Source organism: Sturnira hondurensis, unplaced genomic scaffold, assembly GCF_014824575.4.
Source record: "Sturnira hondurensis isolate 20B ecotype Veracruz unplaced genomic scaffold, ASM1482457v3 Scaffold0022766, whole genome shotgun sequence".
Classification (NCBI taxonomy): Eukaryota; Metazoa; Chordata; class Mammalia; order Chiroptera; family Phyllostomidae; genus Sturnira; species Sturnira hondurensis.
This window is the reverse complement of record NW_028095397.1, coordinates 1383643-1406835: the sequence shown is the minus strand read 5'-3', so window position 1 is coordinate 1406835 and position 23193 is coordinate 1383643. Positions and strand designations below refer to the sequence as shown.

At 58.4% G+C, this 23193-nt stretch overlaps 1 protein-coding gene across 3 annotated transcripts in view; it reads left to right on the top strand.

The window, feature by feature from the left end:
* SEC24D (SEC24 homolog D, COPII component) overlaps window positions 1-23193 on the top strand; it is a 52549-nt gene that overhangs the window by 20466 nt on the left and 8890 nt on the right. For all 3 annotated transcript variants that reach the window (XM_037036298.1, XM_037036297.1, XM_037036296.1), the window contains exons 9-18: window positions 6989-7127; window positions 10541-10656; window positions 14594-14718; window positions 16574-16765; window positions 17327-17420; window positions 18971-19087; window positions 19677-19847; window positions 21001-21097; window positions 21227-21372; window positions 22242-22380. In XM_037036298.1, the coding sequence (XP_036892193.1) occupies window positions 6989-7127; window positions 10541-10656; window positions 14594-14718; window positions 16574-16765; window positions 17327-17420; window positions 18971-19087; window positions 19677-19847; window positions 21001-21097; window positions 21227-21372; window positions 22242-22380 (1336 nt within the window). The remainder of the gene's footprint in view (window positions 1-6988; window positions 7128-10540; window positions 10657-14593; window positions 14719-16573; window positions 16766-17326; window positions 17421-18970; window positions 19088-19676; window positions 19848-21000; window positions 21098-21226; window positions 21373-22241; window positions 22381-23193) is intronic.

The window sequence follows — 23193 nt, the reverse complement described above, 5'->3', positions numbered from 1 at the left end:
ACTTGTAAGCAGGGCAGGCAACTGATGTAGGCGCCCTGGTGGACACTTGCGTGTGAGTGGAAATAACTAGCTACTCGTTCAGCTTTTAACAAAGGAATGTGGCCTGGCATCTCTGCTTGGGGCTATGCCACTGGTTCCAGTGTTTGTTGTTCGGATGAGAAGCGCCCACCAGTGCGGAAATGTTGTGCACCTCTTGTGTTTTCAGACGGTCTTCGCGGGCATTGGCTGGAACGGTTTCTCCTGCGGCCTCCGCACGCTGCCCGCCAAAAGGGTTACCTGGTTACCTGCTGTTTGGCCTTCAGATTGCAGGCCAGAGTCATGGTCTCAGGGGGTTTGGCCGCCCGTAGCTCTCTGATAGCATGTATCACAATCGGCAACATTGTGTTCGCTTGGTTGCGTCCTTTCTCCTGCTGGGCTCCGTAAGGGTGGGGACATCTGTTGCAGCCCCAAGGCCTAAAGGAGTTCCTGGACCATTTTTGTGCTTGATAAGCATGTTATACTTTCATTGCACAATACCATTTGTATCTGGAAGTGAACTGGAATTTCGAGGACCAGTAACTCGATGAGATTCTCACCATAGGGGTCTGTGTGCAAACATTTATTGAGCGTCTACTTTGTGCGGACGCCGTGTTCGACCCTGGGTGGGTCACGCTGCCATCCTGGCCCCGCTAAGGCCGGGGCCTGCGCCGCTGAGTCATCTCTGTGCAGCGTCTGACATTTGTTTGGATTTCCCTGTTGTATGTCAAAGAAAATATTTTCATTTCCTACACATATGTTCCTATGAAAAATGGCCAGTTGGGGCCTCTGCCAGACAAGCAGCCGAGCTGACTAGGGTGACAGTTGCTCGGGGGATTCCCAAACAGTCAGACCCTGCACACGTGTGGCCCGGGTTTCAGTTTTGTTCTCCCCTCCAACACGCGTTTCTCCCCACACCCCACACTGGGGGTGTGAAGCTGTGTGCGTGCTCTGAGGGAGGAAGCGGAGACGGGGGGGACCTATATGTGCAAAGGGTCAAGGTCTTCGGCTCGTGACTGTCTCAGAGAATGAGCCCGTTCCACAGGCTTCCTCTAACAGCATTTCTGCGAGTCCCATAGAGCAGGGGAGGCGTCACTGCAGACCCACCTGGGCACCCAGGCCTCATCCGCCGCAGTCCCGCCTGTCACCCCCAGGCGCTCTGTCTCGTTGGCCAGCTGGAGTCCCTCAGAGACCCNCTGCACACGTGTGGCCCGGGTTTCAGTTTTGTTCTCCCCTCCAACACGCGTTTCTCCCCACACCCCACACTGGGGGTGTGAAGCTGTGTGCGTGCTCTGAGGGAGGAAGCGGGGAAGACGGGGGGGGGGGACCTATATGTGCAAAGGGTCAAGGTCTTCGGCGCGTGACTGTCTCAGAGAATGAGCCCGTTCCACAGGCTTCCTCGAACAGCATTTCTGCGAGTCCCATAGAGCAGGGGAGGCGTCACTGCAGACCCACCTGGGCACCCAGGCCTCATCCGCCACAGTCCCGCCTGTCACCCCCGGGCGCTCTGTCTCGTTGGCCAGCTGGAGTCCCTCAGAGACCCAGACGCAGGAACGAGACTTCATTCTCTTTTGTCCTGGGGGCTTAAGAAGTTTCTGAAAAACTCTGATCTGATTACTTAAGACATAAAATTGTGTTTTCATTTCCCTTTTCTTAAAGGAGCAGGAAGAAAATGTATATTAGCTCGTATGTATCAATTTTTATTTTTTGATAAATTAAGCCATCTTCCTTTCTCTTCTCGCTGATTATTGACATATATTCATATACAATTTCTCCAGGTGCTTTTGAATCGGTCACACATTTTTTCTAAATTAAATTTTTTTACTCAACTTTTTAAAACCCTATTTTCAAGTCTCTCCTCCAAATGGCTTTTGGCTATTTTCCCAAATCAAATTAAGCCACAAAAGAGGGCTTGCTGCATCGCCTGGAGAGGCCCGGCCAGTGCTGGGTGCCCCTCCCCCTTCCTGGGGCCCTGACCCAGCTGCAGCTTCCAGGATGGCCTGTGGGAGGCGCCGCCCCATGGGGCTTGGCCCCTGACTCTGAAACCCGCTGGTACAAACAGCCTCAGATGTGTGTGGGTAGGTGTGTCACCTCCCCGGGTGCATGCTCCGGAAAGGGAGATGGTGATGTGGCTTCTCTGTCACACTTATTCACAGAATCAGTTTTGTCACTGTGCAGTCACAGCTGGACTCGGGAGTCTTTGAGCTTGTCTTGCATGACCCCGCCTTGCTGCGTGGCTGCTGCGTGGTTGCTGCGTGGTGTGACAGTTTGTAAGCAGTGTCCTTTCTACGAAGGTCTGTCAGTGCGCGTGTTCCGTCGCACTCCAACAAGGATTTAACCCACAGACACGCACAGCTTACTCTGCAGGTGCCCCAGGCTGCTCCCTCTGGCACCGAGACCTGCTGTCGAACCCTCCGCTCCCCGTCCTGTGGGCAGCCTGCAGCCACCCAGCAGCGTTGTGCTCTGTCTGCCAGGGCACCACAGAGCTCTGGCTGGCGCCCTCGAGCCCCGGAGGCCTGCGGCTCATCGTTGTGCGCGTGCCCGAGACTGCAGAGCCTCCACAGCACAGCCCAGCCCGAGCACGCCAGCCTTGGCTCCTGACTCATTTGTTGATCATTTCATAAGTTGGGGTGTCCCTCAGGGACGCTGATGGGGTAGCAGCCTCCCTGGCCCTGCCCCTGCTCCTTGCCCCCCACACTGGGAGCTGAGGGTCCCGGCGTGGGGCAGCGGCCCGACCTTCCCTCCCTTGGCGGAGGGTCCCAGCTGGGTTTGCTGCAACACACCTCCCATGCTTTCCCAGGGAAGGGTCCTCTGTGGTTGTTTGTACCTGTTCGGGGGTGAACTTGGCACATCAGGGCTGGTTGCACCCGGACCTAACCCTCGGTGACAGAAGAACTGGCCCAGAGCCTCCCATGCGAACGTGCCTCCTGTCCCTCCCTCCTTCCTTCACGTTTCCTCCCGACTTCCCGATTTCAGGGTCTTCCTTCTTTCCTCCCTCCCTCTTCCCCTTCTTGTCACCCATTCCAGAAGTACCTGTGGAGGGCTGGCCCTGGGGGTCAGCAGTGAGCCCGAAGCCTGCCTGTGCTGTTTAGGAGTGAGTATTCCTGGTTAGAGATTTGGTTGGCAAGTGAGACTAATACTTAAACATCTTTGGAGTTCATTTTTTAAAGTTTCATGAATTGAATAAATGGTCTGTCTCTCCGTCAGCGGCAATGTGGGCTCAATCGCTGCCCACTTCTCTCCTGAAAGGAGCCGTGTTGACTAGATACAGTTACAAGGATCAAGAGGCTGACGGTGGACAGAGAGAAATGGCAAATCACCTCTCCAGTTCCACAGACACACAAAGTAGCAAGAGGTTCATTTCCCGGACATAGGAAAACGCAAAGATCCAAATTCATGGCGGCCAACCCCAGACCTCCTTGAGGACTGTCCATGTGTTCTTAGCATGAACCCTGGGTGCCGCGTGTTTGATGGTCTGGCCTGTGTCCTTTCGGAGGGCGGAGCGCGATTTCAGAAGGCATTGGCAAGAGGCCCCTCCAGGCCACACCTGTCATTTCAAAGGGTTGGGCAACGCTGTCCTGCCTGGCAGAAGCTGCGTGCCAGCGGCCTCACCCCGTTGGCCCCTCAGGCGGGTGGAGGCGCCAAGGGGAAGCTGAAAGTGGGCACATGCCCTCCCCACCCCCTCCTGCCTGCAGAGCCGACTCTCCCTTCCCTTGGGCTTCTGGGCGTCGTCCTCTGGCTGCTCGTCCGCCACGTGCCTCACAGTTCGTTCCCCATGTGTTAGGGTGGCCACGCTTCTGTGGGTTTCCCCGATTAATCCAGGCCCCTCTTTGGCCTGCCCTGGGGGCTGATTTGTGGGGAGGCTGCTGGCCGGGGCTATCGGACATCTGGCCCATGTGCGGCCTTTGCTGGGGCAGCGGCCCTGGGGGCGTAGGGCCCACTACTGCAGGGCCAGGTCCAGCTCCGCTGGGCTTCTTGCTGCTGTCTGATCCAATTTACGGGCCACGTGGGGCGAACGCTTCCCTCCTGAGAGAGACCGCTCGCCCTTCAGGGCCCAGCGCAGCAGAACAGTGGGCGGGTGGGGACCAGCGTCCGCACCGGACGAGGCTGTCCTGGAGACCGCTGCTGGAGCAGGCGAGAGGGGGGGACAGGGAAGATGCAGACTTAGTGAACAGGGTACTTGGGGGTCACCTGCTGCCCTGTGGGGCCGCCTCTCCGCAGACGAGGACTGCGCCCCCTACAGACAGTGGGCAGAGGGCTACAATCTCTTAAATTTTCTTGGCTATTATTTGTCTTGAGTAAATTTGCCACATCCTGTGATTTCTATACAATTTATCCTTAAGGTAACCTGTATTTCATGTTGTTTAATCTCATTTTGTTTTACCCAGAATATTTTTAACCATGATTGAATTTTTTCATGAAAAGCATAGGTTTCTTAATTTTATGATGGTAATAGACAGCCTAATTTCTAAATAGCACATAACGAAATGCTATTAGAGTCACACAAAATGAACTTAGCCATTGTCCTGAGTCCATCACCCCTGGGGAGCTCCGTGGTTTTAATTTGTGGTTGCACAGCGCCCCCTTGTGGATGTGTGTTCCAGTGTCTTAAATCTTGAGCTGCCTTGGTTACTCACCACTCCTGTGTTCAGACTTTTCTGAGGTCTGTAGTTGCCCAAAGGAAAATGCAGGGGCCACACACTTGGTAACTCGCCTCCGTGTGGGGTCCTGCGGGCCGTGCCCCGTGGCACTGAATGTAGTTTTGCTCTGGCAGTCCCGTCTGTGCTGGGTTCGCTTGGCGCTCCAAGCTAAAGAGAACGGTGCTGCCACGACTCCCTAGCTCTTCTCTGCTCCAGCCCCACTGCCTCTGGTTGCGGCTCTGCCTGTGGGCTGGGTTCCCGTCTCCTCATGGGGAGGCCTCCTCCAGGCACTGCAGATGGGGCGCTGCAGGGCAGAGCGGCAGCGGACTTGGGAAACCTTAGCGCGGCCGTAGTCCCGCAGCTGCTGCCTGACACATCCATTCTTGTCTTTCACGTGGAGAAATAGCCAAAAGTATCCTGTTCTGGTTCCGTTTTAAATCATACATTCCATTGTCACACTGAACCCATTGCTCGGTGAATTACGTTCTGGCCTGTGGTCCCAAATTGACTGTGCACGAGAAGAGAGCAATTTATTCAATTAGAGCACTGTCATTAAAATTGATACCGACACAGATCTGGCCCAGCCCTGGCCATCCACAGACGAGCCCAAGATCAGACACGGCGGCCCTCCCGCACCTTTGCTCAGCCCCCGTCCCTCCCCTCCTTGCTGCGCTAGACCCGCCCCCACACACACACACACAGAACCAGGGCCAGGGTTGTGTGTGGGTGGAGGGGGCTGAGCCTAGGTCTCCACTCTGCCCCTCCCCCCATTTCAGAGAAGAGCAGGAAAGAAGGGGCAGGCAGGAAGGTACTAGAAGTGGGAAGATTTAAGCACATTCATATACGAAGTTATAAAATCTGGAAATATTTCTGGAGAAAACGTGGTATAGCTAACATCCTTGGGGAAAAAACAGCTTTGGGGGGATTTTTATGATGTGTGGTTTTTTGCAAAACCCAGTATGCACTAAAGTTGAACTCAGGAGAGAGGGGAGGAGGCCGTGTGTGCGTCATGTACACAGGCTGTCGCACAGCAGATGCACCGGCACCCCGAGAGGACAGAGGACACACCTGGACAAGACAGCGTCACATTACCCTTGTCCTGTGGCCCGCAAGAGAATGTAAACACGTAAAAAGCTCTTAACAGTCTTTGTTGTCACCTCCATTGGTACCTATCCTTCACTCTGGTTCCAGAGAGCGAACACGAAAACGTGAGTGTGCGAACAGCCCGGCAGTGCGCTGGGCTGCAGGCCGTGCCGGGACTCTCACAGCCGTCCCTGCTCTTCCGAAGAGATGCGGGAAGAGATAAAGGGGAATGTCCAGTCCACCCCTGGATTCCTCCAGCTAGAACTGGGGAGGGGCAGGCCAAGGCCGTGGGGAGTGACTCTGGGTGTTTTAAAAGCTCTTTCCTTGGTTCCTTCGTATATTATCCCAGCCTTGTCCCCGAAGCCCGTCGCCCCTGCTCTGAGGCCCGCCGACACTAGAAGGCAGTCTGCTTTACTGACTTTGTTTCCTTAGAGAAACTGTGTGTGTGTGTGTGTGTGTGTGTGTGTGTGTGTGTGTGCGGGATCCTGTGAGGCTCAAGCTTTCCTGGAGATGTGATCTTGAGGGGGATTTCCACAAACATCGTTGTGGCTTTGCCAGGGAGGCAGGAGGGGTTGAGGAAGGAGGAGGCTTCCAGGGCGGAGGCCGCTCCCCTCCAGCCGTGAGGAAGAAGCGGTGGGCGTGTTTATTTGGGGTGTGGCAAAGCATGAGCAGCCACAGACAGAGGGCTCTGGGAAGCATGTTGTCTTGGGCCAAAGTGCAGAACGGGCCTGCGGCCTCCCACCGGGGACAGTGGGCGTGGTTGCCCGCTCTTCCCAAGCCGCGTTCTTCCGAAGCACGGGGCGTGCTGGGCCGGCAGTCCGCGTGGCACCCACGGTGCACCCTGGCACTTTCCAAATCAGACCCGATCCCCCACTGTGTTCGTGGTCAGTGAGCAAACCCCACGAGGTCACGGTACAAGGTGCTGAGGACGTTTTTGACGGGAGCGGTGCTCATGGTCATATTCGTACCAGCCTGTTCCTTCTGCTTTGTCTTCGAATAAATACCCACCCATGCCCTCACACATGTAAGCACATGCGTGTCCGTGAGTGTGTGTAACAGGCGTCCCCTGCCATGCGTGTTCATCGGGACGCTGCCCCACATTCGCAGGCTGTCGGGAGGCCTCTTCTCTCTCCTGACGACACACGGGGCTCAGGGCCCCTGGCCGGGGCGCAGACAGCAGCCAGTCCGTGGCTCGTGGAGGCCCCTGGGGAGGCCTGGCGCCTGCGAGCTCACCAAACTGCTTCTCGTAGGCTCCCCTGTACCTGGTGAATCACGGAGAGGCCGGACCAGTCCGATGCAACCGGTGCAAGGCCTACATGTGTCCCTTCATGCAGTTCATCGAGGGAGGGCGGCGGTACCAGTGCGGCTTCTGCAGCTGTGTGAACGACGGTGAGTCTGCTGCGTGGGAACGTGCTCCCTCCGCACGGAACACGTACGTGTTCAGGCTCCCGGTGGGGCCGGAGCTCAGCCTGACTCCTCCCGCTCGGCCGCCTTCCAGACCAGCTCTGAGGAATGCAGGCAGAGGGGACCCGCTCTGGGTCAGGCTTTGTGAGCGAAGGTCGAGTTTTACTTTGCCTCTTGGATTTCAGAAGAGACTCAGGAGCCCCCACATGGGGCTCGTGTGTGCCTGGGAGGCCCTGGGTGGGGCCTGGGCTGGCTTTCTTCGCAGGGAAGTGGCATTTCGTCGGCATTTGCAGACGACCAGCTGCTGAGATTCCCCTCCTTCCTCCTCTGCTTTATTCTCGAACGTGAGCTCATCAGTTCGAGATGAAAAGGAAAAGCTAAGTTCTAGTGGAGGATTTTAACGTGGGTACAGGTCTCCCCCAACACTAAACACCAACAGGGAGGGCTTTGGGGTTCACTGTGGTTTCAGTTTCATTCCGGGACAAAGTCACTGGTGTTGGAAAAACCACAAACTTGCTGGAAGTGCTTCCAGTTGCTACTTGGTGACATGCTGTGATTTCAACTCTTTGCTGTCCAGTGAAGCCGTTCTCGGGCCCTGAGCGTCCCTGGGAGCGAGCGCGTGATGGGGATCAGAGCCATAGGCTCAGGCTCCCTCTCCACCTTGTCCGTGTGGACATGCAGGTCACTGGCTCTGATGTGTGCGCCATGCTCTGCCCAGAGCCATGTCCCCGCACCTGCTGGCCCCTCCCTCTGGCAGGAGAGCTTGGGTGGCCTCTGGTCCCGGGGTCCCGGCTCCCTGCTATCCTGGCAGTCATCTCCCTGCCTGCCCGCCCCGTCCCACGCCCTGGCTTTGCCCAACCAGAGGCCCATGAGGCGCCCGGAGGAGTCTCAGGAGAAAGGGCTTGCTGCGGAATGCAGGCGCTGGGCTGCAGCCCCTCTCAGGACCTCAAGGTCCCCTGGGCTGACTCTCTCCCCTCTCCAGCTGGGAGGCATACGCACGGGTCACGTGATAGCCCGTGAGACCCATCCTGCTGGCTCGCACTCCTCTGTGCTTTCCAAGGAGTCCTGCCCCTCCTCTCCCCCGGGACGGGGTCTGGCTGTCACACAGCCCGGCGCCTGGGTCTCTGTGTCCCTTCCCTTCCCTGTGCTCTTGGGTGGGGGCGGTCACAGGGAGGGGTGTAGAGGCCGTCCTGCTGCGCTCTGTTCAGATGGATCTCTGAGTTTGGGAAAGTCAGGGCCTCGAACAGATTCAGGACATGGGAGACTGCCGGTCTCGGGTCCTCGCCAGCTCCTCGGGGTCCTCACACCAGCCCTCGGCTCTCTGAGGAGGGGGTCTCGGTGTGCCCAGGGTCCCCAGTCTGCTGTGAAGTCCTGCATGGGCCCCCAAAGGGCTGGCTTAGAGCCTGCAAAGGCCAGCTCCTTCTCGGGAGAGACACTGCTCGGTCCTTGTGTCCCCCCACCCGTCACCCCTGAGGGACCCATGCCTGGGGGGCTGCGTGCTCACTGTCCAGCAAGTCGCAAGTACTCAGCGCAGAGATTTGTCTCAGCACGGAGGGTGGGCCCCCCAGGCTGGCGCTCGCGCCTGTGTCTTCCTTCAGGGTCGGAGGAGACGGAGCTTTGCTGTGGGGAGGGAGGAGCCGGCAGGCGTGGCCGGGCCCCACTCTTCCCGGCCACAGGGACCGGAGACGGGGCAGCACGGGGGCGGAAGCCTGCAGGAAGGCACGTGTCTCGTGGCACGGGCCAGGGGGCAGGGTGACTGGAATTCTCGTTTGTAAAACGTGACAGAAGTATGAAGTGCCAACAAGTGTAACCTTAGTTCGTTGTAAAGGGAAGGGTTTTCACCAATGACACGCAGGTGTGTGAGTGAAGGTGCATTCGGAAACTGGAGAAACTGCTGCATTTGGCATGACCCTGGCACGGCCAGCGGGGCGTCCTTCCTCACCCCAATGTCCCAGAGCTGCTGCCAAAGGCCCTTGTGTTCACTCTGCTTGGCTGAGACTGGCTGTGCCCCATGTCCCGAATCTGTTCAAGACGCTGGCTTTTCCCAACTCAGAGGCCCGTCTGTGTGTGAATCCGGTAAAGCTCATTGTAACAGAAACAGTCGCCGGGTGGTGAGTGAGTGGAACAACCAAGCCCCAGCCAGCGCTGTGAAGCTCGGTCTTTGCAGCCTGCATGTCAGTTCACATCTGGACACGCAGAGTGGACACGCAGAGTGGACGTGAAGAGTGGACACGCAGAATGGACGCGCAGAATGGACACGCAGAGTGGACATGCAGAATGGACACGAAGAGTGGACGCGCAGGGTGGACGCGCAGAGTGGACGCGAAGAGTGGACACGCAGAATGGACACGCAGCGTGGGCGCGCAGAGTGGACACGCAGAGTGGACGCGAAGAGTGGATGCGCAGAATGGACACACAGAACGGATACCCAGAATGGACATGAAGAGTGGACGCGCAGAATGGAAGCGCAGAGTGGATGCGCAGAGTGGACGCACAGAAGTGGATGCGCAGAGTGGACGCGCAGAGGTGGACGCGCAGAGTGGACGCACAGAGTGGACGTGCAGAGTGGACGCGCAGAATGGAAATGCAGAGTGGACACGCAGAATGGACACACAGAACAGATACCCAGAATGGACACGAAGAGTGGATGCGCAGCGTGGGCGCGCAGAACGCTGGAACAAAGGGCATCACTTCTGTGGCCTCACAGCCGAAGCTGCTGTGCTTCAGGAAACACGGAACCAGAGTCCTGCCGGCTGTTCAGAGGGCTGTGCCCCCTCTTGCCCGTGGTCGGCAGCCCGCCCGTGGGTCTCTGGCCACAGGCCTGGCTCCCAGAAGCCAGGCCATGTGTACGCAAGCATGTAGCATGCACCTCCCGGCCACCCCGGACCACTGGCCACCCTCCAGCTCTCTGCCCGCACTCACCTGCGCCGACACGCGAGTCACGTCCAGGCTCCTGGGCCGTGGTCTGAGCGGTGTCCCTGTTCCCTAACACAGTGACCCCCGACTCTGTGGCCAGGCACGGGCAGGCTTCCGTGTAGACCCCCGAGGCTGAAGGCATCTCTTACTGAGGGGGAATAGAGATCGTGGTTCATAGTGCGGTCCAAGTACCAGTGTACGTCGGGGAGGGGCACTGAGAGTAGAAATAGTGAGAAAAGCCAGAATTCCTGGTAAAAGAGTTCAGCAGATGGGGACAAATTTTGGCAATCTCAGAACACTGGCGCTTTTGCCCTGCGTCTCTCCAGTGCCCACCTCGTAAATACTCTCTGTCATTTGTAACTTGTAGAAAGCTCAAAGGGTTTTCTCTCTTTTTTAGGAAGCCCTCGTTCATTCCAAAGCAGGCTTTTTAAGTGGTGGGTATTGCGGATACACAACATTTCCTCTCCCCTCTGTCTCCCCAGTGCCGCCCTTCTACTTCCAACACCTGGACCACGTGGGCAGGCGGCTGGACCACTACGAGAAGCCGGAGCTGTCTCTGGGGTCCTACGAGTACGTGGCCACCCGGGACTACTGCCGGGTGAGTGGCCAGGGGCCCAAGGGAGTTGCCTTCGCCTGTGAGGAGGAGCTGCTTTGATTCGCTCACCAAGCCTGTGGGCAGGGCCAGGGGTGCAGAAATGCCCCCAACGCCGACCAGGCCTTCTGGGCTGGTAACGCGGGGAACAGTCAAGCCACCCATGGCACTGGCCATTTTATTTTTAAAGATTTTCTTTATCTCTAGAGAGAGGGGAAGGGAAGGAGGAAGAGAGAAAGGGAAACATCAATGTGTGGTTGCCTCTCCTGCGCCCCCTACTGGGGACCTGGCCCACAACCCAGGCATGTGCCCTGACTGGGAATTGAACCAGCGACCCTTTGGTTCACAGGCCAGGGCTCTACCCACTGAGCCACCCCAGCCAGGGCTGCCGTGGCCATTTGGACAGGTGGTGCCAGAAATGGAAAACAGCGATGTGGTTTCCATGCCCCTCCCACCTAGAACGTGCTGGGCTCTAAATGCTGCCTCTGCCTGGTCAGTCCTCTCCTCATCTCAGAAAAATGTCACTGCAAAGCCAAAGCTCGGCCAGCGTGGTCAGCAGGACAGTGACTGTCTCTGGGCCTCCCTGCTCTGCTGTCACCACATGAGCCAGCCTCTCGGAGTCCCTGCGAGACTCTCAGCAGCCACGGGCTCCCCCCACTACCCGACTGTGGAGTGTTAAATTCGGTGGTTATGTTTCCTTCTAAGGCCCAGGCTGCCTCCTCAGCTCTGCCTTCATTTGTGCTGGACTCTGGCACCTGCTGGGGCCCACCCCTCCTCCCTCGTGGGCTCCGTGATTCCGTGTCACGTCACCCTGCTGTGACAGCCCAGCGCCCCCATCTGCCCGCCCCTGGGGCCTGGCCGGGTTTCACCGGCTGTGAGCGCGCAGGTGCTCAGCTGCCTCTGACGTCATCACGGCGATCGCCCACTGAATCTGGGTTTTCTCATAGCCCTTGGCTCACAGTCCCGTTTTAGCAGCTGCCCCCCACCCCTGACCCAGACCGTAAATATTACCCGTCTCCCTTCACCGTGGGTTCTGATACCCGTGGGGACAGGCATCTTGTCCCAGCTCCCTGGTGGCCTCGGGCACAGAGTCCGCCCAGGGTGGGCAGTGATCGGGCGGGGAACGAAAGAGCGGATTCATTTGCAGGTGGCGGCTGCTCCCCTTCCCCAGCATCGCAGTGGGGGGAGTACCCGACACTGTCGCAGTACCGTTCGGGACTTGAAAGCCCTTCAGGGATCTGATGGGATCTCCTCGGGCGTCGCTTAGATCCCAGCTCCCGTGTGCGCACCAGGGGTGGCCGTGAAGACGCCGCTGCAGACTCGTGTCCTTACCCCGCTCCCGAGGCCGTGCGGCCTCTCACCGGGCTTCTGTCCTGGGCGTCAGCTGGCGGAGCGCTCTGTGCACCGAGGGCGGATTACCGAGAACGTCCTTTCCGTTGCTTGGATATGCTCACGTTTTTCACTTAACATGGCTTTTCCATTTATTTAAGTGTTTTGCATGTTTTTTTTTACTATATTACATGCAGCAAGTTTTTAAAGATTAATACTTTGTTAGTTTAAAATGTAACATTTGAACATAGCTTAGGAAACAATAACTTTTTGGTACAAAAAAAGTTATTATGTTTCAGGGAAAAAAAACACGGCTCCTGAAGTCCCAGCTACTTTGGGACAGCTTCTTTGTTCCTTGTGCTTTGGACTGAAAGCAGCTGATTAGGCAGAACATAAATGTCCTAATTAAATGTAATCAGTCCCTTGTAGCTGGGGGTGGAAAATGAGCTTACTGGTCTTTGGAACTGGAGCATAAATCCAACTGTGTTCTGAGTTTCCAGTTCTCTGCCAAAAAAGCCACATTATCCTGATTTTATGCTTTTCTTAGTAGAGACCTGGGCAAAGAGTCAGATAAGTTTCTGGGAATAAAAGTCTCAGCATCTTAAACTCTGTGACCTGGAAGTGGCCCAGACGTCCAGTTGATGGGAAATTCTAACCAGCAGGCAAGGAACCAAGTAAAAACTGCACATTTTGAAGAGTTTTTTTGTAAGCTTATTCTTTCTTTTATTATTCCAAATGAGGTTCATAATAAGAGATGCTGTGTCTTCAAATTTAGTTTGAAAATGTAAAATATAATAATGAGTTGCCTTAGAGATTTGGATGAAGAAGAGCTTATTTTATTTACATGTGTGTTTTTAACACTGTACGAACTGCAAAATCACATTTCCCCCAGTTCATTTTAGTTTATCTTAATACCAGTGTTAGATATTGAAGGGAACATCCGTTGGGTGTTCTCCCAGGGCACCCGGGTGCCGGGAGCCAGCACTGTACGGGGGCCGACCGAGGCTGGAGAGCTCAGGCACCGACTCGGGTCGAACGTACGGAGAGTGGTGTGGCCAGACCCCGAAGCCCCGTCCCGCATCGGTGCTCTGTGGGTGTGTAGGCACAGATCCGCAGAATCACCATCAAGTCCCCTAAGGGGAGAAAAGAGAAAGCCACTCTGTCACATAACTAAGTTTTTCACTTAGAAGTTTACGGAATACATTTGCATATAAAGATGCCTAAAATGAAAACTCATTCCGAACCAGCCTTTTATTTCTAAAGAGAAATGTAGTTTCTCCCGTGAGTTTTACTTCACTTTGACGTTGCCTTGGATGCCTCACTTGTCCCAGGCCCTGCTCTGTGCAGTGAGGGAGAATGGAATTAGCCAGATCAGGGGCAAGGTGCTGGCCACCTGGAGACCCACCGAAAGCACAGAGCTGTGGCGTCAGCCCCGGGCAGGGCCTGTCCGAGGGGCGGGTGCAGAGTAGTCGGAGAGCCCTGGGAAGGCAGACACGCAGTGGCTCCCAGTTTGGGGGACAGGGAAGGACTCAGAGGGGTGCCTCTGGAGCTGGTCAGTGGGCCCTGAGGACATGTGGGGCCTGGACAGGGAGCAGGAGCAGGTGAGAGAGATGCGGGTGGGGGCAGGACTGGCCCAAGTCCCTGTCAGGAAGGAGAGACCTGAAAGAGCGTGGAGCAGGAAGGTGCCGTTGGAAACCAGGCTCAGGCCCAATCCGCACTTGCGCAGCGAGGCGGAGCACAGCAGGCCAGACCACAGGGGTGGAGCAGTGGGTTCTGCAGGTCCAGCCGAGAGGCCATTGCGGTCTCTGAGCGCTCTCTAATCGTGAAGTTAAGTTAGTGTCCGCTCTCTGTTTTCTCTGTCCGGGTGTGCCGCTGCAGTCGCTGGCCCATGGTGAACGGTTTCCCCAGCACTGTCGTGAGATCCGGTGGAAGGGCCCTGCCCCACGGCTGCCTGGGTGCCCGCCCAGCAGGGCCACGGCTGCCGGTGTCCGTAGGCAGCTGCTTTGTGTCCCAGCGACTGTGTCTGGGAAAGGCCTCCTGCTGCATCTTTTATCGTGAAGATGTTAGAAACAGGAAGTATTTAACAGTGTGGTACAACTTTTAAAGCAGACGATTATATTTCAGTATGTAATTTCCTGTCTCTAAAGCTGACAAGGCTTGTCAAGGAAGAGACGTGAGAATAGCAAGATGAAGTCAGTGAGGTTTTACTGCAGTTCCGAAACAGGCGCCAGTCATCATTCGGACTCCGTGTTGGCACAGCCTGTCGGGGTTGTAGCCACTTCCCCCCTCGAGGCAGAGCCTTACAAGCCAGTCGGTCCTCGCTCCCCACGGGTCCCTGAAGGGCGGGTCTCTGCAGCCTCCCCGCAGACGCCTCCCCTTTGGCCCCTGCGCCTGACTCCACAGGGGCCCAGGTCAGACCTGGGAGGGCAGACGGCCTTCGACGTGCGTGGAGTCCAGACTGTGCGCTACAAAATGGTTGGATCCCACAGCCCTTGTGGTCCCAGCGTCGAGCGAGACGCCTGGCGGCCTGGGGGGCCCCGTGAGGTTCACCTTGGCGGTGCGTGTGCGTGTGTGCTCTGGAATCATGCTCTGAGCTTTGTCTGCTCTCCTGCAGAAGAATAAGCCTCCCAGCCCCCCCGCCTTCGTCTTCATGATCGACGTCTCCTACAGCAACATCCAGAGTGGCCTCGTGAAGCTCATCTGCGAGGAGCTGAAGACGGTGCTGGACAGGCTGCCCAAGTAAGGGACCGTCCGCGCAGTCGCGACTCGGGTCTCGGCCAGAAAACGGTGCCAACGGCCCCTGGTGTCTCTGCCAGTGAGGCACTGAGTAGCTCCCCGCTCCTGACACAGCGCCGTTCTCACCACCCCCGAAAGTCAGAGTGACCCTCTGCCCGAGCAAGAGGACCCAGCCCGTGAAACGGGCCGTGTGGACACTGTGTAGGACCCTTGCTAGCTGTAAGGGGCCCCACATGGTCCGGGGAGCTTGGGGGGGTGCTGTCCATTTTCAAAGGCATTGGTGTTCTGGTGGAAACGGGTGGCTGCTGGCGTGGGGCAGCGTTCTCGAGGACGCCAGAAAAGAGAACTCTTGTTCCAAGTCCCTGCTTGCCTCCGCGAGGCTCTGCTGCGCCCCGCCCCTCTCCCCTTCCCCCACCCAGGGGACAGTGTGGAAGGAAAGGTGGAGCGAGGTTAGGGACCCGGCTGTTGCCCTGGGGCAGCTCTCTGCCGGGAGGGGAACTAGCTCCATGTGAGAGACTCAGGAGCAGGCCGGGGCCTTTCCCCTTGACAGGGAGATGTGCCTCAGACCCAGGCTGGCGGACCTCGGGGACCTAGGGGACTGTGGCCACCCCGAGCTCGTCGCCTGCCTCCCCGTCTGCTGAGCTCCAGCCCCCTCTGCCTGGCCCGGATGCTTTCGGTGGTGCCAGCAGACGGGGAGCCCTGGGCCTCCAGGGGTGTTTTGTTTGTATCCTTGACGCTGAGGTCATGGTGTTCCCGAGGATGGCTTGGGCAAGGAGTGCAAATGTTTAAAAAACACCGAGGAGCGTCCAAACAGCACTCCAAAGTGAAGGATGAGCTGAGGGCACGTGGCGGGCGGGGGCTGCGAGCTGACTCGCCCCGCTCCTGTCCAAGGACGAGCTTTCTCAGCAGCATCCATGGGGCCACTACTCAGGGCCCCAGAGTGAACGGCCTCCGTCCTCTGGGGCTTTTGTGTAACTGGTCAGCACGCGGGACACAGGTGGGTTAGGGAGAGCCTGTACGTGCTCAGGAGTGTTATTGTGTGTGTGGGGGGGAGGGGCAGACAGATAGACACACTCAGTAAACACGGAGCTGGAGTCTGGGCCCCTCGCTTCCCGGGAAGCTGAGCCTGGACTTGGTGACAGTGTCCCCACCCTCACGCTCCTGTCGGGAGGGGAGGCCTGGCCTTGGGTTCCTCCCAGACACTGTCACCTCCTGCTGCAGTTTGGGAGCTGTGGCCCTCACCAGGGTTACCTGTCCCCTAGTAGGACTTACCCCCTCAGCCCGTGTCTGGGACTCAGGTGACAACACACTGACACCACGTTCGCACATGGCACAGCTCTCAAGTCAGCCGTCACTGTGAGCACAGGGGGGAGCCATTGGAGGGCATGCGGGTGGTCCTGTCTGGGAGGCACCGCACTCCTGCTCTGTGGCCGTCTGCCTTCTACCCCAAGGTGGCGCCCGAGGGGCCTGTGCTGGAGAAGAGTGGAAGGTCCGGGCTTGTCGACAGAAGAACAAAACAAAACAAAACAAAACAAAACAAAACATGGCTATGGATTGAGAATGGGGTGGGGAGAATTATGAGATTAAAGAAAGATGAGCAAATGTTTTTATAATAGCTCTTTGACTTTTTTTCTTGCTTAGAATTTTGAAAAATGTTTAAATCAACTGAGCTATTTTTCTGACATCCCCTCCCCTCCCGTGACTGGGTGGTGTTGACTTCTGATAACCGTTAGTTCACACCGGGCTGCAAACCTGTTCTCGTTGCCCATGCGTTGTGGGTGTGTGCTCACCGCGTTTCCAGGAGAAGGCCCTCTCTCTGACCCTAATGAAGACGCCCACACCCTTGTTCTCCCCGCAGGGATGAGCAGGAAGAGACGTCCATGGTCCGCGTGGGCTTCGTCACCTACAACAAAGCTCTGCATTTCTTCAACGTCAAGAGCAGCCTGGCCCAGCCACAGATGATGGTGGTGACCGACGTGGGCGAGGTCTTCGTCCCTCTGTTGGACGGGTTCCTCGTCAGCTACCAGGAGTCCCAGTCTGTGATTCACAAGTAAGTGCCGTGGTCTCCCGGTGCGGGCGTGGCCAGGCGTCTGTTTCTTTTCGCTCCGTCACCCACGGTTGCTTTGTTGTGCATCCGCAAGAAGGCTCAGCCCAGGGGTCACAAAGCTTTGCCATTTGTGTTCGCTGTGTCTTTTTCGTGCAGACCAGTCTTTAGAGAAAGGAATTCATTGACTGCTCGCCCTCAGCCCTACCAACGCCCCCTCTGTGCTGGGCGGTTTACACAGGCAGCTGTTTTCTGCCTGTGGCGTGTTCGGTGGTGAGGATGGTGGTGAAGAGTTAGTGGGAGTTTGCGCTAAGACTTCAGTGCCCTTGGGGATGGAAAGATGTCTCCAAAGAATGGGGTTCTGCAATCACGCCCACCTAGTCGCACGTTTTGGGCCAGACCAGGCAGAACAGGGCTCCCTGAGGCACGGCCCCCAAGGCCCACCCTTGGGTGCTCAGGGCAGAGTAAACGCCGCCTGTCTAGGCTCGCCGCGGGAGGGCCTGCTGTGCCGCAGGCTTTCGCCGACGCGCCGGACTCCTGAGCCCTGCGCCCCCGTGTCTCGCACAGTTTGCTGGACCAGATCCCCGAGATGTTCGCCGACTCCAGCGAGAACGAGACCGTCTTCGCTCCCGTCGTGCAGGCCGGCATGGAAGCCCTGAAGGTGAGCACGGCTCCCCCAGGGCTCGCAGGTGGGGATTAACAGCGCACACTCGAGTCTGCGGAAGGAGGGTCGCCTTCGGTGACAGGGATTGGCCGCTAGTGGCCGCTCCAGACACCCACAGAGCTCAGGAGGGAGTGGCCCTGACCTTGGGTGGGTGGCTCCTGGCATCTACACTCCAGCTGGTTGTGCCAGGGCTTTAGCCCCTGCCTTCGGCTTTTCCGTGGACTTGACCTGATCTATTTAAAAACAGTTCAACAGGATCTGGACTACCAGGTCTGAAGAGGGACCCCCCTCTCCTCGAGGCTGTGACTGTCAGCAAGCGAGGGCCTCTCAGGAATGCCCGGGCTCTGGGAGGTGGGGTGGGGACCTCACCTGCTTCTGCGTCCCTCCCAGTGGGGGGCAGACGGGACTGCAACACAGGACATGGCATCATTAGCTGCATTCTCAAAGGAAGGTGGTGGAGTGGGGACAAAGAGCCCCATGGGAGCCCAGGGCTGCGGCCAGTGAGCCCCCACAGGAGGACGTTACAGGTGGCCAGGACGAGCATCTCATCCTCTGGGGACAGGCAGTGGGGGCTGGGGGAACATCAAAGTGAAGGCCTTAGAATTGACCCTCCCCCCACTTGAATGAGAGCTGACTTTCTGTCAGAGGTGCTGAGTGAGATCTGTAGCTGGTCAGCGGTGATAAACTTGAAGCTGAGAACAGACACCTGCTAACACGAAGCACATGCTTCTTGTCGCCATGATGGAGAGGGCCTGACGCACAGTCCCTGGGAGCGCCTCCGGGAGGCCTTGAACAGGCGGCAAGGCAGCCACATGCTCGCCCCTGGGTCTGCCCCGCGTCCCCTGTGTCCAGCGTCTCTGTCCCCACAGAGTCTGGGCGGTGTCGGTGTGTCCCTTCTCCATGTGGGGTGCACGCCGCAGGCCCTGCCTGCTCATCGGTGCTACTCACTGCCGGGCTCAGCAGCCACGAGGCGGGCATGGGTCCCTGGCGTCGGCTGTGACCCCCCTCCCCAGAGCACGTCAGGGCGTCATGCGGTGTGACGCATTAGGGCAGGCTGACCTTGAGTTCTCCGCGTTTCCTAAGGAAGTATTCTCAGACCCAAGCGCCTTATTATTAGTAGGAAATAGCCTACCAGACGTCCGCCCACTGACGGGGTCCTCCAGTGTGCCCCCAAAGGCAGTTTCAGGCCAAGGAAAGGGAGAGGTGGGTGCCAGGCTGAGGGGACAGGTGTGCAAAGACATGCAGGTGTGTAAGGCCCACAGTGCACTCCAGGAAAGCCTGGAGCCTTCGTGCGCGGGGTGGCAGGGCGAGGAAGCATAGGAGAATAGCCTGGAAAGAGGACGGGAAACGGTCCTTTCCTGGCAAATCACTCGCCGTCCTCTCAGGGCCCGGACCCTGTCCCTGCGACGGGGAGAACAGGGTGCAGAGGTCACCCTGAGGGTCCAGCGTGCAGTTCTTGGCTCACAAGTGCTTATATCTTAAGTTATTCTCTGACTACCTGAAATAGAACACCCCCCAAGACGTTCCCTGTGACTCTGTCCACTTAGGCCGCGGAATGTCCCGGGAAGCTGTTCATCTTCCACTCCTCCCTGCCCACGGCAGAGGCGCCCGGGAAGCTCAAGAACAGAGACGACAAGAAGCTGATCAACACGGACAAAGAGAAGGTGCGGGGAGAGCCGCCCCCCGAAGGGCCCGGGTCTCGGCTCTGCGGGCGTCAGGGGAGAAGGGGCCTGCGCTTCATGTGGGGCCCCAGAACATCCAGGGGCGGGTGTGGTAGCAACACTGAGCCTCGCAAACACCCGGAGAAGTTTTCTGTGTCTGGAAAACCGCGGTGCGGAGCGCAGCTGCGTTGAAGTCAGGTCTCGGGCCGGTTTCCTGACTCGCTGTGTCAGGGATGGGTGTGTGGTGGGAGTGGGAGATGGGGTGGGGGAGGGGAGGCTGTCAGCCCTCCTGCAGAGGGGCAGCTGTCCCCGGGCAGGAGGGTCCTCGTGAGCTGGGACGCGGTGCCTTGCCCGGGTCCGTGGAGGCAGGCGGCCGGAGGAGCTGCGGTTGGGCAGGAGTGTGCGCAGACATGGGGCTCACGCGCGGAGCCTGTGCGCACCCCGCACTGACCGCGGGGGGGCGCTTCTCCGGCCAGTCTGCGGACTGTGACACGGTTGCTTATCACGTAAACGCCGGCAGGTGCCGTGGGAATGGGGACTCACACCCGCAGCCTGCGGTCCTCACTGGCCCCTCCTGCCTCTCCTTTCTCAGACTCTGTTCCAGCCCCAGAGCGGAGTCTATGAGGCACTGGCCAGGGACTGCGTGGCGCACGGCTGCTGCGTGACGCTCTTCCTCTTCCCCAGCCAGTACGTGGACGTGGCCTCCTTGGGCCTCGTGCCGCAGCTCACGGGGGGCACCGTCTACAAGTACAGCAAGTTCCAGGTAAGCCCATGTGTCCCCGGGGTGCTCATGGCTGCTGCCATGGGGCTCAGGCCCCGGGTCAGAGCAGCCCCTCGTGCCCAGCTGACAAGGCGGTGGCCCCCCAGCCCTGAGTGGGCAGCTCACGGAGCTCGTGTGGCCTCAGTGTCCACGGCGGGAAAGTGAGGGTCCTGCCGGAGTGCGGGTGGTGGGGTGACAGTGCGGGTGTGACAGTGTACAGAGTTAACGCAAGCGTGTCACCTATAGCATCACAGGGTGCGCTTCCGTGTGACGCTGTCATGTTACAGAGCGACATGCTTGTGATTCTGTGATAGCAGATTTTGTCGTAAAATGGGGTGTCTGTTGTGAACGGTTACGGTTTTGGGGTCAGTTCATTCCCCCGCCCCTCCCAGCCTGAACTGAGAGAGGGAGGAGAGGACCTGGGTGCGCCCTGCACAGACCGGTCTGCAGGCAGGTGGCCTTGGTCACCCGCACTGTGACATCGCAGACACCGGGACCTCAAAAACTTAGCTGTTTGAGGGCTGGGAACCCTGCCGGCCACCCTGCCAGAAGGAGCGTGCGGAAGGGCCTCCGCTGTCCCCTCTCCCGGCCCGCTCACCAGATGCGTCCCCTGACCCTCCCTGGAGCAGGAGGGGCGGGGCGCCTGCCCGTGGGCACGCGCCGTGGGCCCAGGGTCCCCCAGTAGTGGCAGCTGCTAGTCGCCGTCTCCTCATGGTTTTATTTGCCATCCACAATGACTTTCAGTCGCTCAGCTGTGTTTGCATTGTAAACTGTTTAAGGGGTATTGTCGACAATTGCAAATGAGGTAAAACTGAAACAGCTTCAAGAGCCCTTCCTAAGGGTTCTGTGTAAAGTAGGTTTAATTGAGATCTTTTAAAAATAAGACTTGTCTCCCTGGCTGGTGTGGCTCCGTGGATTGAGTGCGGGCCTGCGCACCACACGATCGCAGTTCGATTCCCACTCGGGGCTCATGCCTGGGTTGCAGGCCAGTTCCCAGTGGGGGACACATGAGAGGCAGCCATACATTGATGTTTCTCTCCCTCTCTCCTTCCCTTCCCCTCTAAAGATAAATAAACAAAACCTTAAAAAAAAAGACTTGTTGGGGTCCATGTTTGACTGCCACCTGGTGGCCGTCGGCCACACTTCCTCTCCGCAGGTGCACCTGGACAGCCAGCAGTTCCTGAGCGACCTCAGGAACGACATCGAGAAGAAGATCGGCTTCGACGCCATCATGCGGGTCCGCACCAGCACAGGTGAGTGCCGGCCACGTGTCCCCGCGGCCTGTGCCATGTCGTTGTTTCCTTTATGGGGTCTCACCCGGCTGACGGGGAAAATAACGGCAGAATGAGGAGGAGCAAAGTGCCCCTTCCTCTGGCCCTTAGGCTTCCGAGCCACGGACTTCTTCGGTGGGGTCTACATGAACAACACCACTGACGTGGAGATGGCCGCCGTCGACTGCGACAAGGCGGTGACGGTGGAGTTCAAGCACGACGACAAGCTCGGGGAGGACAGCGGGGCCCTGATCCAGGTGAGGGGACCCGGAGTCCCACCTCTGCTCGGGGGATGGGGACTGACAGCCGTCACCGGGCCCCCGATGAAGAAGTCCGGCCCTTTCTCTGGAGCGGAAGTCCCCAGATCAGAGCGCCTGCTGCCTGTGCTCTGTGCGCTGACCCGGTGTTTGTGGGCGTCGCAGGTGTGCTGGCGAGTGGGTGCCCCGGCCTTGAGGCCGCGTCCCGGTGCCGGCAGAGTGGCCGGGCTGGTGCTCTCAGGCCCGCCTGCCCTGTGCTCCTGCCGTAGGTCAGACTCCGTGTTATGCATGTTACGTTCTTAGCAAGTGTAAATAGGGTTTGTCTTGGGAGTCAGTAAAATGAACCAGGAGCCAGGAGCCTGAACTGAAGCAAGAAATTCTAACGGTCGTAGTGCCCAGGCCCGAGCAGCACCCTTAAAGAATGCAGAGAGGCTGGCATCAGTGTGGTGGGTGCGGGTTGTCACCCCGGAAACGTGTAGCCAGGTCATCAGCATCACACCCGGTGCAGCACCAAGGGGGGGGGGGCGTGTGCAGGTCCGGAGAACATGTAGGCATCATGTCTGGACCTGAACCTGTGGTCACAAACCTGAGTGGTCGGGACGCCACGGAGACGCACACAGGTGTCTGTTCACGTGCGAGCAGCCTCTTTACAGCTTCAGCTTAAACCTCAGAAAATGCCACACAGGCCCTGGGCTGCGGACTGGTCACCTCTCCTGTTTACGGCTCGCTGCGCAGCCACCAGCGATGGCAGACGAATCCCTGTGGGGTTGGGCAGGTCTCCCTGGTCTCCCAGCACCGCGGCTCCGGGGCGGTGAGGCGGGGCTGGCGGCGAGGCCCTCCGCAGAGGCACGTGTGGCTCTCGCCCGCAGTGCGCCGTGCTCTACACCACCGTGGGCGGGCAGAGGAGGCTGCGCATCCACAACCTGGCGCTGAACTGCAGCTCGCAGCTGGCCGACCTCTACAAGAGCTGCGAGACAGACGCGCTCGTCAACTTCTTCGCCAAGTCAGGTGGGCTTTGCGGCCCGGGGAGCAGTGCGCCTCCCTTGCCTAGGCCATCATCCCTGTGCTCCGCAGGGGCTTGGTTCCAGGGCCCCCAGGATGGGAAAATCTGTGGTGCAAGCCCCTCGTATAAGAGGGCACAGAATTTGCAAGCAGCCGGCACACCTCCCCTGTAGACCTCATGTCCACTCGGGAGCACTCACAGTGCCTGCTGTGGCGTGAGCGCTGGGTCCCGCCGCGTCCTTAGGGAGCAGGACACGGAGGAGTCTGCGTGTCCCAGGCCAGACCCAGCCACTGCTGGCCCGACGGTGCAGTGCATGTCAGCAGTGACGTCACGGTTTTTCAAAGAATGTTTTCAGTCCACGGCTGGTTGAATCCACAGATGTGGGACATTAACGGAGAGACAGCTGAGTCCGGCCCCATGTGCAGCCTCATTCACAAGTCGGGCTCATGTGGGGAGGAGGGTGTGCCCTTGGGCCCTCGGGGATAATGGACAAAGGTGGCCCCTCCTGTAGACTGAGCACCCTCATTCCAGCCCCAGTAGCTGCAGCGCTCTTGGCCTTTTCCCGCTCCCTCCCCCGAACCCCAAGCGGGGTCTACACTGAGGTTTAGAACCAGCAGTCGCGCCCGCAGGAGCTCAGGGGTCAGAAGGCAGCTAGCCCGCCTTCCTCCGGGGCCGAGTTTTGTTTCTAACTCTCCAACGAGGAGGAGTGGGACCACTCAGAGCCTTTTGTGACGGGGCCACCGCTGGCTGGGCCTCAGGCGTACTCAGGAGCAGTGTGGGCGGTGGCGTTACCACTCCGAGGGCCTCTCACCCAGCTG